Source organism: Nerophis lumbriciformis, linkage group LG04 (genome assembly GCF_033978685.3).
Source record: "Nerophis lumbriciformis linkage group LG04, RoL_Nlum_v2.1, whole genome shotgun sequence".
Classification (NCBI taxonomy): Eukaryota; Metazoa; Chordata; class Actinopteri; order Syngnathiformes; family Syngnathidae; genus Nerophis; species Nerophis lumbriciformis.
Genome location: NC_084551.2, coordinates 67,667,627 through 67,686,605, shown reverse-complemented (window position 1 = coordinate 67,686,605; position 18,979 = coordinate 67,667,627). Strand labels below are relative to the sequence as shown.

The window sequence follows — 18,979 nt, the reverse complement described above, 5'->3', positions numbered from 1 at the left end:
TATTTTCTAATGTATTAGCCTGTGGAAAAAGTTAATGTTGATATTTACCTTAGAAGGCTGCAAATAGAAAAGAGGCATTCAATTGTTAATTTAAATTGTATTTAATATACCATTGATGTTTTTCGTTTGTTTTTTGAAAGTTGATTTTACACGATTAAGTTATATAAGCGTTGCTTGTTCCATATTCAGTGTTAAAGCAAACTTAGTGTAGCAAACTGAGCAATAATTAATGTTTTATTCATGCACTTTCTCTTGCTACTTCAAGGCTTGAATGTTTGGTTCATTCATTATTGTTATTTTATTTTCAAAGTTTATTGTTAGCCTGTTGAAAAACTTTATTTTGCAAATAGAAAAGAGGCATTAAATTTTTATTTACCGTATTTTCCGCACTATAAGGCGCACCGGATTATAAGGCGCCCCTTCAATGAATGGCCTATTTTAAAACTTTGTTCATATATAAGGCGCACCACATTATAAGGCGCATAGAATAGACGCTACAGTAGAGGCTGGGGTTACGTTATGCTTCCATTAGATGGAGCTGCGCCAAAGGGAATGTCAACAAAACAGTCGGATAGGTCAGTCAAACTTTATTAATAGATTACAAACCAGCGTTCTGACAACTCCATTCACTCCCAAAATGAATAAACAGCTGTTTTATTATTTTCCCCGAGGTAAAGTCAGTGACGTGGTATTTTGTTTATCCTTTAACAACAGCAAGGTATAACATGTAGTGCAACATTTATATCACATACACTGCAAAAACTGAAATCTAAGTAAGATTAAATATCACAAATAAGGGTGATATTTGCTTATTTTGTGTCTGATAAGATAATTCTTCTCACTAAGCAGATTTTATGTTAGAGTGTTTTACTTGTTTTAAGGGTTTTGGTCCTAAATGATCTCAGTAAGATATTACAGCTTGTTGCTGAGACTTGATGACCTATATTGAGTAAAACATGCTTGAAACTAGAATATCAACTGATGCAAAACTGTGTCATCTACACTCACAAGTATAAAACTACTTTTTTAAAGTAATAATTCTTACTTCAAGCATGGAAAAAAATCATGATGCCGAGCGCATATCATTATGTCAAGATAATGGCACTAGCTTTTACTTAAATTAAGAATATTTTTCAACATATTGAGCAAAAAGGTCTCTTTTTTTTCTACCAAGAAAAGTGCACTTGTTATTAGTGAGAATATACTTATTTTAAGGTATTTTTGGGTTCATTGAGGTAAGCTAATTTTACTTGTTTTGTAAAGTCTTGACAAGCCAAATTTTCTTTTTCTATTGGCAGATAATTTTGCTTAGTTCTAATTAAATACAACAAATTTTTGTATTTTTTTTTTCTTGTTTTTGAACACTGACTTTTTGCAGTGTATAAGGCGCACCGGATTATAAGGCGCACTGTCAACTTTTGAGAAAATTGGAGGTTTTTAGGTGCGCCTTATAGTGCGGAAAATACGGTACATTTTATTTGATATGCCATTGATATTTTTTAATTATTATTATAATTATTTGAAACCCGATTTTGCATGTCACTATAAAGTTATATAAGTCTTGCTTGTTCAATATTCAATGCAAAACTTGTTTGGGTCCCTATTAAAAGGTTCATTTGTTCAACCTTGGCCCGCGGCTTTGTTCACTTTTAAATTTTGACCCACTCTGTATTTGAGTTTGACACCCCTGCCCTAAAGGGACATGGATGTTTTGCGAGATCTCACAATACTTTTTGCGAGATCTCGCAAAAATGTTTTTTTCCTATGTCAGTGAACCGGAAGTGAAACAGGCACAGCGATGGTGAACCGTAAGTGAAACAGGCACCGCGATGGAGGAGGATGAGCATGCGGGAGCCTCCCCATCATCTGTGCTCTATTGTGGGACCATAATACTATTTGATGTCTTTATATGTTAAGCCAATACTAAAATAGAAATCAATACACTTATCCATACTTGCCAACCTTGAGACCTCCAATTTCGGGAGGTGGGGGGTGGGTGCGGGGGGCGTGGTTAAGAGGGGAGGAGTATATTTACAGCTAGAATTCACCAAGTCAAGTATTTCATATATATATATATATATATAAATATACATATATATTAGACATGCGCGGATAGGCAATTATTTCATCCGCAACCGCATCAGAAAGTCGTCAACCATCCGCCATCCACCCGATCTAACATTTGATCAGAACCGCACCCGCCCGCACCCGCCCGTTGTTATATATCTAATATAGACGATGCAAGGCATTAGTGAGGTTATAAAGCTTTTGCCTGTTAAAGAAAGGAGACTGATCCAATGCAGCACAGACATTCGCGTGCCACGCTGTCACGACCCAGACGCACACCAGTGCGCAATCATATGGGAGCCGCGCTGAGCGCACCTCCAAGCGCGTCTCGCTGCCGGCGACGGCCGGGTATATGGGCCCGACGCTCCAGCGCCATCCATTTTCAGGGCTAGTTGATTCGGCAGGTGGGTTGTTACACACTCCTTAGCGGGTTCCGACTTCCATGGCCACCGTCCTGCTGTCTATATCAACCAGGGTGAGCCCCACCCCTTTCGTGAGCGCACTGCGCGCGGAGTGACCCCTGTTACGGGCCCCCGGCAACGGGGGTGGCGGGCAGGTAAGCTGCGCGGGCGGAGCGCGCGGAGTGACCCCTGTTACGAGCCCCCGGCCACGGGGGTGGCGGGCAGGTAAGCTGCTTACCTGCTGCGCGTGACGCCGGCCGCGGCGAAGGCGGACGAGGCGGGGTGTCGGTGCGGTGGTGACCCTGGACGTGGGTCGGGCCCTTCTCGCGGATCGCCTCAGCTACGGCTACCAGTGGGGCTCTCTCGGGGGAAGGGGCCTCGTCCCTTCTCCGCTCCGTAAAAGTGTCCATCTCTTTTTTTTTTCTTCTTCTGTTGTGGCATATGCTGCAGGTGCCTGCTCGTTTTTCGTATGTGGGTAACAACATTTAACTATGTATATATATTTACCAATTGGTTTAACTGCCACCCGCCTGAATCTATTTAAAATCTTTTTTTTTTTTTTTTCAACCGCCCGACCCGACCCGCGGATAAAATCTAATTTTTTTAAATTTCATCCGCCCGATCCGCGGACTCCGCGGTTGTGCCCGCAAACCGCGCATCTCTAATATATATATATATATATATATATATATATATATATATATATATAAATAAAAGAAATACTTGAATTCCAGTGTTCATTTATTTACTCATATACACACACATAACACTCATCTACTCATTGTTGAGTTAAGGGTTGAATTGTCCATCTTTGTTCTATTCTCTTGTCACTATCTTTCTAACCATGCTGAACACCCTCTCTGATGATGCATTGCTGTGTGGCACGCACAAAAGTGCTTTCATCAAAATGCACTAGATGGCAGTATTGTCCTGTTTAAGAGTGTCACAACATTGCTGTTTACGGCAGACGGGACTGCTTTACTGTTGACGTTCTTTATATTGTGGGAAAGCGGACTCCGGTCCGCATGGAGCTGGAGGGGGCGTGGCCTCCAGCTCCACCTGAATTTCGGGAGAAAATTTGTCCCGGGAGGTTTTCGGGAGAGGCGCTGAATTTCGGGAGTCTCCCGGAAAATCCGGGAGGGTTGGCAAGTATGCACTTATCCCACGATGATGGGTAGGCTCCTCCATCACTTTGTCTGTTTTACTTCCGGTTCACTGACATAGGAAAAAAACCTTTTGCAAGATCTCACAAAACATTTTGCATATTAAACCATATGAATAAAATTGGAGTTACACCTGTAAGTGATCGGACAAGAAAACGGGCCTAAGCACCGTGTGGACTGGGTTTGGGGGATCCATAGAGGTACAAAGGTGTCTACAGGAGTGCAAGTACACCCTGAAAAGTTTGTGATTTGTCTTTTTCCATTCACTCTTAGGCACAGAATTCACACCTGAGCAACGTGACCCCTATGAAAATCTTTGAGCTCATGTTCCAGAGCCCGGAAAACAGTGTGAGCCAAGATGAGGCCCAGCCTAACGGTGATAACAAACCTCCATGCTCATTTTGTGAACCACCATCTGACACGCGCTGTATTTCTTCTCCCCAGAAAGTCTTGCTGAACGCCTGGACACCCCCACCCCGGTCACTGAAGCGTCATCCCTGATCTCCTTCTCTCTCAATCCTGCCTCCTCCTCGACCTCCTGTTGCCACACCGCCGCCGTCATGGAGGCTCCTCCTTCCTCTCAGGCCCTCGCACCTGCCTCGGCCACTCCCACTCCCACTGCCACTACGACTTCCACGCAGCCACCGGCTTTTGTGCAAATCTCAGAGGGACCTGCACAGGCTCCCAAGCATGTCACTTCTCAGCACTACGTGACACTGCCATCGACATTCCTTCAGCAGGACACCGTCGTTCAGCCTAGTGCTCTGCCTCCCCACATCTCCGCCCCTACTGTGGGGGCCCCGGTCCTTAGCAGCACGGCCCCAAGCACTACCCCGGCCGTGTCTGTGGTCACAGGCGCCTCCTCAGACCCTCTGGCAGCTGTAGCTCAACCCGTGCCTTTGGCCAGCGGTGTTGTTTCCAACTCCAGCCCCGCCACCATCACCATAGCTCCAACTCCCAGCCTGCTGCAGCCCAGCCTAGTCATGTCCGACCAGAACCTCCAGTGGATCCTGAGCAGTGCTGCTAACAGCCAGCAAAACCCTGAACAAGTGGGTTCACAATTGTTTGTTTGGACTTTTTCTGTGTCCATTCTTACATGTTTGTTTCCGTCACAGTCACACCAGGGAGGTCCAAAAGTGGAGAAGGTGTTCTTCACTACAGCCATACCAGTGGGAGGAAATGCTGGTAAGAAACAATGAATATACTTTTCAGTGGTACCTCGATCCCCACGGGATACAGTGGGCAAAGGGACCGGTTTCTTTCGCGCACCGTTTGTGAGTGAGTGTACGATAACCGAAACGCCATATGGATGGATGGAATGGAACTTCATTGTCATTGTATTTTTTTTAAAAACACAATGAAATGACATTTTCAGTACAAACCCGTCTTTTTTTTACTTTGAAAATTTTTTTTTACCTTGAAAATCATTTTTTACCTTGAAAATAATTTTTTACCTTGAAAAAAAAAATTAACCTTGAAAATTTTTTTTTACCTTGAGAATCATTTTTTACCTTGAGAATCATTTTTTACCTTGAAAATCATTTTTTACCTTGAAAATCATTTTTAACCTTGAAATTTTTTTTTACCTTGAAACATTTTTTTTACCTTGAAAATCATTTTTTTACCTTGAAAAAAAAATTTTGCCTTGAAAAATTTTTTTTTACCCATAACATTTTTTTTACCTTGAAAATTTTTTTTTACCTTGAAAATCATTTTTTTACCTTGAAAATCATTTTTAACCTTGAAAAAAAAAAATTTACCTTGAAAATTTTTTTTTACCTTGAAAATCATTTTTTACCTTGAAAAACATTTTTTACCTTGAGAATCATTTTTTACCTTGAAAATCATTTTTTACCTTGAAAATTTTTTTTTACCTTGAAAATCATTTTTTACCTTGAAAATTTTTTTTTACCTTGAAAATCATTTTTTACCTTGAAAAAAAAAATTTACCTTGAAAATTTTTTTTTACCTTGAAAATCATTTTTTACCTTGAAAATCATTTTTTACCTTGAAAAAAAATGTTATCTTGAAAAAAATGTTTTACCCGTAACATTTTTTTTACCTTGAAAAAAAAATTTTACCTTGAAAATCATTTTTTACCTTGAAAAACATTTTTTACCTTGAGAATCATTTTTTACCTTGAAAATCATTTTTTACCTTGAAAATTTTTTTTTACCTTGAAAATAATTTTTTACCTTGAAAATTTTTTTTTACCTTGAAAATCATTTTTTACCTTGAAAAAAAAAATTTACCTTGAAAATTTTTTTTTACCTTGAAAATCATTTTTTACCTTGAAAATCATTTTTTACCTTGAAAATCATTTTTTACCTTGAAAAAAAATGTTATCTTGAAAAAAATGTTTTACCCGTAACATTTTTTTTACCTTGAAAAAAAATTTTTACCTTGAAAATAATTTTTTACCTTGAAAATAATTTTTTACCTTGAAAATCATTTTTTACATTGAAAAAAAAATCTTACCTTGAAAATCATTTTTTACCTTGAAAATCATTTTTTACCTTGAAAAAAAAAATTAACCTTGAAAATTTTTTTTTACCTTGAAAATCATTTTACCTAAAAATCATTTTTAACCTTGAAAACATTTTTTACCTTGAAACATTTTTTTTACCTTGAAAATCATTTTTTACCTTGAAAAAAAAATTTTGCCTTGAAAAATTTTTTTTACCCATAACTTTTTTACCTTGAAAATTTTTTTTTACCTTGAAAATCATTTTTTTACCTTGAAAATTTTTTTTTACCTTGAAAATCATTTTTTTACCTTGAAAAAAAAAATTTACCTTGAAAATTTTTTTTTACCTTGAAAATCATTTTTTACCTTGAAAAACATTTTTTACCTTGAGAATCATTTTTTACCTTGAAAATCATTTTTTACCTTGAAAATTTTTTTTTACCTTGAAAATCATTTTTTACCTTGAAAATTTTTTTTTACCTTGAAAATCATTTTTTACCTTGAAAAAAAAATTTTACCTTGAAAATCATTTTTTACCTTGAAAATCATTTTTTACCTTGAAAATCATTTTTTACCTTGAAAATTTTTTTTTACCTTGAAAATCATTTTTTACCTTGAAAATTTTTTTTTACCTTGAAAATCATTTTTTTACCTTGAAAATCATTTTTTTTACCTTGAAAATCATTTTTAACCTTGAAAAAAAAAATTTACCTTGAAAATTTTTTTTTACCTGAAAATCATTTTTTACCTTGAAAAACATTTTTTACCTTGAAAAACATTTTTTACCTTGAGAATCATTTTTTACCTTGAAAATCATTTTTTACCTTGAAAATTTTTTTTTACCTTGAAAATCATTTTTTACCTTGAAAAAAAATGTTATCTTGAAAAAAATGTTTTACCCGTAACATTTTTTTTACCTTGAAAAAAAAATGTTACCTTGAAAATAATTTTTTACCTTGAAAATAATTTTTTACCTTGAAAATAATTTTTTACCTTGAAAATAATTTTTTACCTTGAAAAAAAAAATTTACCTTGAAAAATTTTTTTTACCTTGAAAATCATTTTTTACCTTGAAAATCATTTTTTACCTTGAAAATCATTTTTTATCTTGAAAAAAAAATTTTACCTTGAAAATTTTTTTTTACCCATTACATTTTTTTTACCTTGAAATTTTTTTTTTACCTTGAAAATCATTTTTTACCTTGAAAATCATTTTTAACCTTGAAAAAAAATTTGACCTTGAAAATTTTTTTTTACCTCAAAATCATTTTTTACCTTGAAAATCATTTTTTGCCTTGACATTTTTTTACCTAGAAAATCATTTTTTTTTTAGGGTAGAGGGTAGACAAATCGGGAAAACCTGATGTGTTGCCAAAAGAGCAGCGCCCCGAGAAAAAGATGGGGCAAAATGTTAACGCGAGAGGAAGAAGAGGAACAAAAAAAACAGCAATTCCCAAACTAAAGTCATGTTTATATTGTTTTTATATTGTTTATTGAGTATGTTATAGTCAGTTCCATATCATACATAATGTACATACATATCTCCAGAGAACAGTCTTGTGCTCAATGGCAATATTATTTCACAAAAAAAGAAGAAAAGAAAATTCAATTAAACACATCTCAAAAAGGTAATGGAAAGAAATTAGGGATTTCCGATATTACATTTTAAAGCATTTATCGTCCGATAATATCGGCAGTCCGGTCGATAAATGCTTTAAAATGTAATATCGGAAATTATCGGTATCGGTTTCAAAAAGTAAAATTTACGACTTTTTAAAATGCCGCTGTGTACACGAACGTAGGGAGAAGTACAGAGCGCCAATAAACCTTAAAGGCACTGCCTTTTCTTGCCGGCTCAATCACATAATATAAAGTTAAAGTACCAATGATTGAGGGGAGCAGTGGGCAGCAGCGGTGACCGCGCCCGGGAATCATTTTTGGTGATTTAACCCCCAGTTCCAACCCTTGATGCTGAGTGCCAAGCAGGGAGGTAATGGCTCCCATTTTTATAGTCTTTGGTATGACTCGGCCGGGGTTTGAACTCACAACCTACCTATCTCAGGGCGGACACTCTAACCACTGGGCCACTGAGTATATACGGCTTTTCACACACACAAGTGAATGCCAAGCATACTTGGTCAACAGCCATACAGGTCACACTGAGGGTGGCCGTATAAACAACTTTAACACTGTTACAAATATGCGTCACACTGTGAACCCACACCAAACAAGAATGACAAACACATTTCGCACCGTAACACAACATAAACACAACAGAACAAATACCCAGAACCCCTTGCAGCACTAACTCTTCCGGGACGCTACAATATACACCCCACCTCAACCTCCTCATCCTCTCTCAGGGAGAGCATGTCCCAAATTCCAAACTGCTGTTTTGAGGCATGTTAAAAAGAAATAATGCACTTTGTGACTTCAATAATAAATATGGCACTGCCATGTTGGCTTTTCTTTTCCATAACTTGAGTTGATTTATTTTGGAAAACTTTGTTACATTGTTTAATGCATCCAGCGGGACATCACAACAAAATTAGGCATAATAATGTGTTCATTCCACCACTGTACAAATCGGTATCGGAATCGGTAATTAAAAGTTGGACAATATCGGATATCGGCAAAAAAGCCATTATTGGACATCTCTAATTTTACGTATAAAGAATATTTTTCTATTTTATTTATGTTATGTAATTCTATGCTACTTAAACAGTTTATTTTCTGTGCTGTTAATACCCATCTTGACTAACAGGGCCACCGACTGTTTACAGTACAGTTCAATTTCAGTGAATATCGCTCAAAATTGATTATCTTTCATGTATACTTTCACCGGAAAATATGTCTAATATCGAGTTTAAGTAAAAATATATCGAGGTATATTTTTTCCGTCCATATTGCCCAGCCCTACGTTCCATACTTCCAGTCCTGTCCTGTAAAAAGCACTAACACCAATCAAGGAACATAAGACCAAGCCATGCAGTTGAATCTTCCCACTATGATGAATAAACTATTCCTAGCACCTTTTTCCAGATTTGCACCAATCTTTTTTTTTATGGTTTCTTAGGGGTGTAACGGTACACAAAAAATTCGGTTTGGTTCATTTTCGGTACAGTAAGAAAACAACAAAATATGACTTTTTTGGTTATTTATTTACCAAATTTGTAAACAATGTCTTTATCCTTTTAACATTGGGAACACTATAATAATTCTGCCCACGTTAATCAACATTAAACTGCCTCAAATTATTGCTCAGATTAAATAAAATTGCAAAACTTTTCTTCTGCATATAAAAAGTGCAACATTAAACAGTTTCAAGTCAACTCATCATGCTTCATTTGTTACAGCATTTGGGAAGCCTGTAGTTGATTTTTATTATGTAAATGTTATATTTTTATCAACATGTGATAGCAGGGACCCTGCCATTCAAAACTAGGCTGCCCCATTACTAATGATTAATGTAACTATAGCTGAAAAAATAGTACAATAGCAATAGGAGAGACTATTCATCCCTGAAAACCATGGAGTTCATGTAGGCTTAATGATGCACTTACATTATTATATCAACTATCAGAGACAGAAACTCTTCATTTAACATAATGTCCTTTTTTGCTGCTTCAACACAGCTCAATCAACACAGAAAAAGGTCAAGTGAAATAACAGACAGACAGGGCTTTGCTGTCCGTAACACACACACACCGCAAAATGAGCTAACGTTATGCTAGAAGCTAATTAGCCTCCACCTCAAGCCAGGACTGCGAGCGAGCTGAGCTGCCGTTTGTTTCTAGAACAGGGGTGCTCTCACTTTTTCTGCAGGCGAGCTACTTTTCAATTGATCAAGTCGTGGGGATCTACCTCATTCATATATATCATTTATATTTACTTATTTATGAAATATATGTTGTTGTTAACAAGTTAAAGGTGTTTAATGATAATGCAAGCATGTTTAACACATATAGTTAATATTGTTAATAAATTAAAGGTGTTTAATGATAATGCAATCATGTTTAACACATAATTAATATTGTTGATAAATTAAAGGTGTTTAATGATAATACAAGAATGTTTAATACATATAGTTAATATTGTTAACAAGTTAAAGGTGTTTAAAGATAATACAAGCATGTTTAACACATATAGTTAATATTGTTAACAAGTTAAAGGTGGTTAAAGATAATACAAGCATGTTTAACACATATAGTTAATATTGTTAACAACTTAAAGGTGGTTAAAGATAATACAAGTATGTTTAACACTTATAGTTAATATTGGTAACAACTTAAAGGTGGTTAAAGATAATACAAGCATGTTTAACACATATAGTTAATATTGTTAACAACTTAAAGGTGGTTAAAGATAATACAAGCATGTTTAACACATATAGTTAATATTGTTAACAACTTAAAGGTGGTTAAAGGTAATACAAGCATGTTTAACACATATAGTTAATATTGTTAACAAGTTAAATGTGTTTAATGATAATACAAGCATGTTTAACACAAATAGTTAATATTGTTAATACATTAAAGGTGTTTAATGATAATACATGTATGTTTAATACATATAGTTAATATTGTTAACAAGTTAAAGGTGTTTAAAGATAATGCAAGCTTGTTTAACACATATAGTTAATATTGTTAACAAGTTAAAGGTGGTTAAAAATAATACAAGCATGTTTAACACAAATAGTTAATATTGTTAACAACTTAAAGGTGGTTAAAGATAATACAAGCATGTTTAACACATATAGTTAATATTGTTAACAACTTAAAGGTGGTTAAAGATAATACAAGCATGTTTAACACATATAGTTAATATTGTTAACAACTTAAAGGTGGTTAAAGATAATACATGTATGTTTAATACATATAGTTAATATTGTTAACAAGTTAAAGGTGTTTAAAGATAATGCAAGCATGTTTAACACATATAGTTAATATTGTTAACAAGTTAAAGGTGGTTAAAAATAATACAAGCATGTTTAACACATAGTTAATATTGTTAACAACTTAAAGGTGGTTAAAGATAAAACAAGCATGTTTAACACATATAGTTAATATTGTTAACAACTTAAAGGTGGTTAAAGATAATACAAGCATGTTTAACACATATATTAATATTGTTAACAAGTTAAATGTGTTTAATGATAATACAAGCATGTTTAACACATATAGATTCCTTTCTTTCATGAAGACAAGAATATAAGTTGGTGTATTACCTGATTGTGATGACTTGCATTGATTGGAATCAGACAGTGGTGATGATAACGTCCGCATTTTCGAATGGAGGAGAAAAAAAGTCCTCCTTTCTGTCCAATACCACATGAAAGTGGTTGGTTTTTGGCATGTTATTTGTCCAGCTTCCGTACTCCTTTGTATACACTTTACAAGAAATACATTGTCGGCAAACTCCGTAGCTTGCTAGCTTGCGCACGCCAGCTTTCTGAGACTCTTATTTTGGTAGCGCAGGCAGGATGAAGCAGAGCTTTTATTGTGCAACTGTGCAGTCGGTCTTTGGAGTTTTGACGACAGGTACGGCGCCAGAGTCTGTTGAAATAAAGTGTTTCTCGCCTTCCTGTCGGTAATTGTAATGATCTGGCAGCAGCCAGCGTCATCTCAGAAGACCCTCGGGTGCCGTGAATGTCAATCAAGTGACGAAAGTGACGTCATAGTGAAGATTTATGATCGCTCATTTTTAGGACTATTTTTTTAATGCCTGGCTGGTGATCGACTGACACACCCTCCGAGATCGACCGGTAGATCGCGATCGACGTAATGAGCACCCCTGTTCTCGAAGGTCAACGGGCTCACAGTGATGTTACTAGTAGTTGACTGGGAGGTGTTTATTATCATTTGGGGAGAGTCCGCGGCCTGATGCTTACCTGCTAAACACCTACCTGCTCATCTTGACGCACGGACACCATGCGCTCTGAATACGCACTGCTGATTGGCTGTTACCGCTCTGTGTGTAACCAATCAGATGGTTGTGTGGGTGGGACAATGCTGGGTGTGTGTAGAGGACTGACAGAGACAGACAATGCTGGGTGTGTGTAGAGGACTGACAGAGACGGAGACAGAACCAAGCGGAGCAGCTTGTTAAGACTTTAGCTTAGAAACTCGTTCGGTACACCTCATACTTGCCAACCCTCCCGAATTTTCCGGGAGACTCCCGAAATTCAGCGCCTCTCCCGAAAACCTCCCGGGACAAATATTCTCCCGAAAATCTCCCGATTTTCAGCCGGAGCTGGAGGCCACGCCCCCTCCAGCTCCATGCGGACCTGAGTGAGGACAGCCTTTTCTTTATGACGGGAGGACAACAGGGTGACAAGAACTAAATCATCCAGACTAGAGATAAATTGTATTATTATGTTTATCTTACCTAAAAATAAATATATTTATTAATTTTTTTTTTTTAAATACTAAATACATTTTTACTATATTTTGCTAAAAACATCAACATTTATTGTATTTTTGTATTTTTTCTGACTCCTTATTACATCCAGCCATAGAATTATACATCAAAATAAACATATTTGAAATCATTCATTTTAAATTATCATAATTATTCGTTTAAAATGACCATATTTAATTATTAAAATAATTGCTTGTTTATCAACAACTTTAGCATTTTATTCATTACATTTTGAAGCTCTCAGAAGCCAAGTTATGTTATATTCCTTAATATTTATTTATGCAAGTTTGAAGTATCAATTATCTAAACACAGTTTTCTTTGCATATTTTCAGGATATATATATATATATATATATATATATATATATATATATATATATATATATATATATATATATATATATGTATGTGTGGGGAAAAAAATCACAAGACTATTTCATCTCTCTTAATAAGGTTATCCAAAAAATAGTGCTCGATACCGTAGTAGAGCGCAATATATGTATGTGTGGGAAAAAAAATCACAAGACTATTTCATCTATTTCATTTTTTTTTTTTTTTTCTTTTTTTTTTTTTTCCCACACATACATATATTGCACTCTACTACGGTATCGAGCACTATTTTTTGGATAACCTTATTAAGACATGTATATATATATATATATATTGGTGAATTCTAGTTGTCAATATACTCCTCCCCTCTTAACCACGCCCCCAACCACGCCCTGCCCCACCCCCAACCACGCCCCCGTCCCACCCCGACCACGCCCACCCCCACCTCCCGAAATCGGAGGTCTCAAGGTTGGCAAGTATGGTCATACTTGCCAACCTTGAGACGTCCGATTTTGGGAGGTTGGGGGGGGGGCGTGGTTGAGTGAGGGCGGGGGCGTGGTTAAGAGGGGAGGAGTATATTGACAGCTAGAATTCACCAATATATATATATATATATATATATATATATATACATATATATATATATATATATACATTGTCGGAGGCAGATATTTACATATATCCGAATTTAAGTTGTACTTCTTCCATTTCTTTGTCAAATTTGAAAACAGCTCGTGTTTTCCATTTCTTCTCTTGATGCTCTGTCAGCAAGTATACTGTGTGTGTTAACCTTGAGTTCTTTGGAATGTGTTTGGACTAGCATTTTGTTTTGTCTACAGAGATGGGACGAGAGAGAGGGTGGTGGGATCGGGAAGACAGACCATTTTTGGGAGGCGCAATAGAATGTTCTATGGTTAGATTGGTCTCAATCAATGTATATTGGCAAAGCTTTGAGAATATACAACAAAATACCTATTCTGTCTCTGGTGGTTTTTCAACTCAGCTTTAAGTGTCGGAAAGAACTTGGGAGCGAATTGTGACTTGAATTCCCTGGGAGGAACAACTGGTCCAAAACGCAACAACATATACATATATATGTAAACATATATATATATATATATATATATATATATATATATATATATACATACAGGTAAAAGCCAGTAAATTAGAATATTTTGAAAAACTTGATTTATTTCAGTAATTGCATTCAAAAGGTGTAACTTGTACATTATATTTATTCATTGCACACAGACTGATGCATTCAAATGTTTATTTCATTTAATTTTGATGATTTGAAGTGGCAACAAATGAAAATCCAAAATTCCGTGTGTCACAAAATTAGAATATTACTTAAGGCTAATACAAAAAAGGGATTTTTAGAAATGTTGGCCAACTGAAAAGTATGAAAATGAAAAATATGAGCATGTACAATACTCAATACTTGGTTGGAGCTCCTTTTGCCTCAATTACTGCGTTAATGCGGCGTGGCATGGAGTCGATGAGTTTCTGGCACTGCTCAGGTGTTATGAGAGCCCAGGTTGCTCTGATAGTGGCCTTCAACTCTTCTGCGTTTTTGGCTCTGGCATTCTGCATCTTCCTTTTCACAATACCCCACAGATTTTCTATGGGGCTAAGGTCAGGGGAGTTGGCAGGCCAATTTAGAACAGAAATACCATGGTCCGTAAACCAGGCACGGGTAGATTTTGCGCTGTGTGCAGGCGCCAAGTCCTGTTGGAACTTGAAATCTCCATCTCCATAGAGCAGGTCAGCAGCAGGAAGCATGAAGTGCTCTAAAACTTGCTGGTAGACGGCTGCGTTGACCCTGGATCTCAGGAAACAGAGTGGACCGACACCAGCAGATGACATGGCACCCCAAACCATCACCCAACCATGCAAATTTTGCATTTCCTTTGGAAATCGAGGTCCCAGAGTCTGGAGGAAGACAGGAGAGGCACAGGATCCATGTTGCCTGAAGTCTAGTGTAAAGTTTCCACCATCAGTGATGGTTTGGGGTGCCATGTCATCTGCTGGTGTCGGTCCACTCTGTTTCCTGAGATCCAGGGTCAACGCAGCCGTCTACCAGCAAGTTTTAGAGCACTTCATGCTTCCTGCTGCTGACCTGCTCTATGGAGATGGAGATTTCAAGTTCCAACAGGACTTGGCGCCTGCACACAGCGCAAAATCTACCCGTGCCTGGTTTACGGACCCTGGTATTTCTGTTCTAAATTGGCCCGCCAACTCCCCTGACCTTAGCCCCATAGAAAATCTGTGGGGTATTGTGAAAAGGAAGATGCAGAATGCCAGACCCAAAAACGCAGAAGAGTTGAAGGCCACTATCAGAGCAACCTGGGCTCTCATAACACCTGAGCAGTGCCAGAAACTCATCGACTCCATGCCACGCCGCATTAACGCAGTAATTGAGGCAAAAGGAGCTCCAACCAAGTATTGAGTATTGTACATGCTCATATTTTTCATTTTCATACTTTTCAGTTGGCCAACATTTCTAAAAATCCCTTTTTTGTATTAGCCTTAAGTAATATTCTAATTTTGTGACACACGGAATTTTGGATTTTCATTTGTTGCCACTTCAAATCATCAAAATGAAATGAAATAAACATTTGAATGCATCAGTCTGTGTGCAATGAATAAATATAATGTACAAGTTACACCTTTTGAATGCAATTACTGAAATAAATCAAGTTTTTCTAAATATTCTAATTTACTGGCTTTTACCTGTATGTATATGAAATTCTTGACTTGGTGAATTCTAGTTGTCAATATACTCCTCCCCTCTTAGCCACGCCCCCAACCACGCCCTGCCCCAACCCCGACCACGCCCCCACCTCCCGAAATCAGAGGTCTCAAGGTTGGCAAGTATGGTCATACTTGCCAACCTTGAGACCTCCGATTTCGATACTTGGCGTGGTTGAGTGAGGGCGGGGGCGTGGTTAAGAGGGGAGGAGTATATTGACAGCTAGAATTCACCAATATATATATATATATATATATATATATATATATATATATATGTGTGTATATATATCCTGAAAATATGCAAAGAAAACTGTGTTTAGATAATTGATACTTCAAACTTGCATAAATAAATCTTAAGGAATATAACATAACTTGGCTTCTGAGAGCTTCAAAATGTAATGAATAAAATGCTAAAGTTGTTGATGAACAAGCAACTATTTTAATAATTAAATATGGTCATTTTAAATGAATTATTATGATCATTTAAAATTAATGATTTCAAATATGTTTATTTTAATGTATAATTCTATGGCTGGATGTAATAAGGAGTCATGAAAAAATACAAATACAAATACAATTAATTTTGATGTTTTTAGCAAAATATAGTAAAAATGTATTTTTTTTTTTTTTTTTTTTAAATTAATAAAAATATTTATTTTTAGGTAAGATAAACATAATAATACAATGTATCTCTAGTCTGGATGATTTAGTTCTTGTCACCCTGTTGTCCTCCCGTCATAAAGAAAAGGCTGTCCTCACTCAGGTCCGCATGGAGCTGGAGGGGGCGTGGCCTCCAGCTCCGGCTGAAAATCGGGAGAACATTTGTCCCGGGAGGTTTTCGGGAGGGTTGGCAAGTATGAGTATGGTACACCTTTGAACCGAAACGGTTCAATACAAATACACGTGTACCGTTACACCCCTACTTGACAACTTTTATCGTTTTGTGTTTTTAGGCAGCTCAGTCCAGCAGATCGGCCTGAGCCTGCCAGTCATCATCATCAAGCAGGAGGAGTCGTGTCAGTGTCACTGTGCCTGCAGGGACACGGCCAAAGACAAGAGCGCCTCCGCCGCCGCAGCACAGCAGCAACCACCAGAGGGCGCCATTCCTCCTCCTCCTCCTCCGCAGCCCCAAGAGCCTTCGCAACAACCCCCTGCCTCCTCTCCCTCCTCGTGCTGCCTCCCAGAGTCTTCCTCCACGGCCGTCTCTTCCGCCTCAGCTCAGACTTTCTCCACGATGGCGAGCGGCTCCGCCTCCACCGACCCCCCGTCGTCTCACGGGCTGGCCAACATGGACGTGTCGGACTTCCTCTCCCTGCAGAGTCCGGAGACGGCGGCCAACATCGAGGCTCTGCTGCTCGTCACGGACGACTTCAACATGGCCACCGACGGCACCGCTTAGTTTGCGCGCTCGGACCCTGGAGTGCATTCTCCTCTACGTGGCATTGTGTCGACTTGACACGCACGACAACGTTTCAGTCTCTTTGCAGTAGTTTGCTAGCTGAAAGTTAAACGCAGGGAAAAAAAGGCAGTAGAGAAGCTTTTTGTTGTCGGTCACCAATATAATCCAATTTGTATATAAGATGATATCCAGTCTCGTCGTCCGGTCCTGACACTGAAATCCTGAGAGATCTGACACACGTGTGTGTGTGTGTGTGTGTGTGTGTGTGTTCTGTACTCCCGAGCTTGAGGAAGGCTTGGTAAAAAGATGGTGGGAATGCACTGAGCGCTCTCCATTTACACGGGTCGGCCGCTAGCGGTCCAAAAGATTGCATTAGAGCCGCCTTGTCATCAAAAAAAACATCATTTCCCTATAACTTAATTTACAATTGTACATTTTAATTTATTTAAGACATTAAATTGTCCTAATGCTGTTAATAAGATTATTAATTTATTCAGATTGTTGATTTTGTCTTTGTTACTGAATTATTTTTCATGTGCAAGAAAGAAATGATGCCACAGCTAGCTATTGTCCACGTGTTTTTTCGGGGTTGTGACCCTCTCTCAGGGACGCATCGGGTCAGAACTGATCCCGGCTCCCTTCACTTCTCGCAGTCGCCCTGCGTATTGCTGCACTCTTCCGTCGTGTTGTTGCACACTAACCTTGTAAAGAGAGTAACCTTAACGTGCAGCATCGCCCCTTTTTCTACACAACTGCTGTAAATGTGTCATTTAAGGAAAACATGTGTTTGTGTGTATATAGTGCAGTTAAGATTCTAGAATTTGTATTTTTGTATAGACGGTTAAAGTAATCTACTGAGCTAACAATGTATCTTGGGGTCAGTCAGTGAGATTTTACAAATTTTCTTGGAATTTCCTTCACAGAACACGGACTTAGATTGTCCCATTTATCGGAATTCTTTTGGGCCTTATAGTGGAAATGTTCATTCTGCTTTCCATTTGAGCTCCCACTTTACTGCATACTTGCCAACTCTCCCGAAAACCTCCCGGGACAAATTTTCTCCCGAAAAACTCCCGAAATTCAGGCGGACTCAGGTCCATGAGGACCTGAGTCCGCTAACCCACAATATAACCAGCATACCTTAATGATGGAGGGCGAGTTCTTGGTTTCTTATGTGGGTTTATTGTTAGGCAGTTTCATTAACGTCCTCCCAGCGCGGCAACAACACACAACAACAGCAGTCAAGTTTTTATATACCGTAAAGCAGTCCGTCTGCCGTAAACAGCAATGTTGTGACACTCTTAAACAGGACAATACTGCCATCTAGTGCATTTGATGAAAGCACTTTTGTGCGTGCCACACAGCAATGCATCATCAGAGAGGGTGTTCAGCATGGTTAGAAAATGGACAATTCAACCCATCCATCCATCATCCGTCTTCTTCCGCTTATCCGAGGTCGGGTCGCGGGGGCAGCAGCCTAAGCAGGGAAGCCCAGACTTCCCTCTCCCCAGCCACTTGGTCCAGCTCCTCCCGTGGGACCCCGAGGCGTTCCCAGGCCAGCCGGGAGAGATAGTCTTCCCAACGTGTCCTGGGTCTTCCCCGTGGCCTCCTACCGGTCGGACGTGCCCTAAACACCTCCCTAGGGAGGCGTTCAGGTGGCATCCTGACCAGATGCCCGAACCACCTCATCTGGCTCCTCTCCATGTGGAGGAGCGGCGGCTTTACTTTGAGCTCCCCCCGGATGACAGAGCTTCTCACCCTATCTCTAAGGGAGAGCCCCGCCACCCGGCGGAGGAAACTCATTTCGGCCGCTTGTACCCGTGATCTTGTCCTTTCGGTCATAACCCAAAGCTCATGACCATAGGTGAGGATGGGAACGTAGATCGACCGGTAAATTGAGAGCTTTGCCTTCCGGCTCAGCTCCTTCTTCACCACAACGGATCGATACGGCGTCCGCATTACTGAAGACGCCGCA

At 38.2% G+C, this 18,979-nt stretch overlaps 1 protein-coding gene across 1 annotated transcript in view; it reads left to right on the top strand.

Annotated features, from left to right (window-relative positions):
• The window catches only part of mtf1 (metal-regulatory transcription factor 1), an 81,698-nt gene extending 63,660 nt beyond the window's left edge, over nt 1-18,038 (top strand). The window contains exons 8-11 of the mRNA XM_061958794.2: nt 3,905-4,007; nt 4,076-4,680; nt 4,747-4,816; nt 16,559-18,038. Of these exons, the coding sequence (XP_061814778.2) occupies nt 3,905-4,007; nt 4,076-4,680; nt 4,747-4,816; nt 16,559-17,004 (1,224 nt within the window). The 3' untranslated portion in view covers nt 17,005-18,038. The remainder of the gene's footprint in view (nt 1-3,904; nt 4,008-4,075; nt 4,681-4,746; nt 4,817-16,558) is intronic.
• The last annotated feature ends 941 nt before the right edge of the window (nt 18,039-18,979 follow it).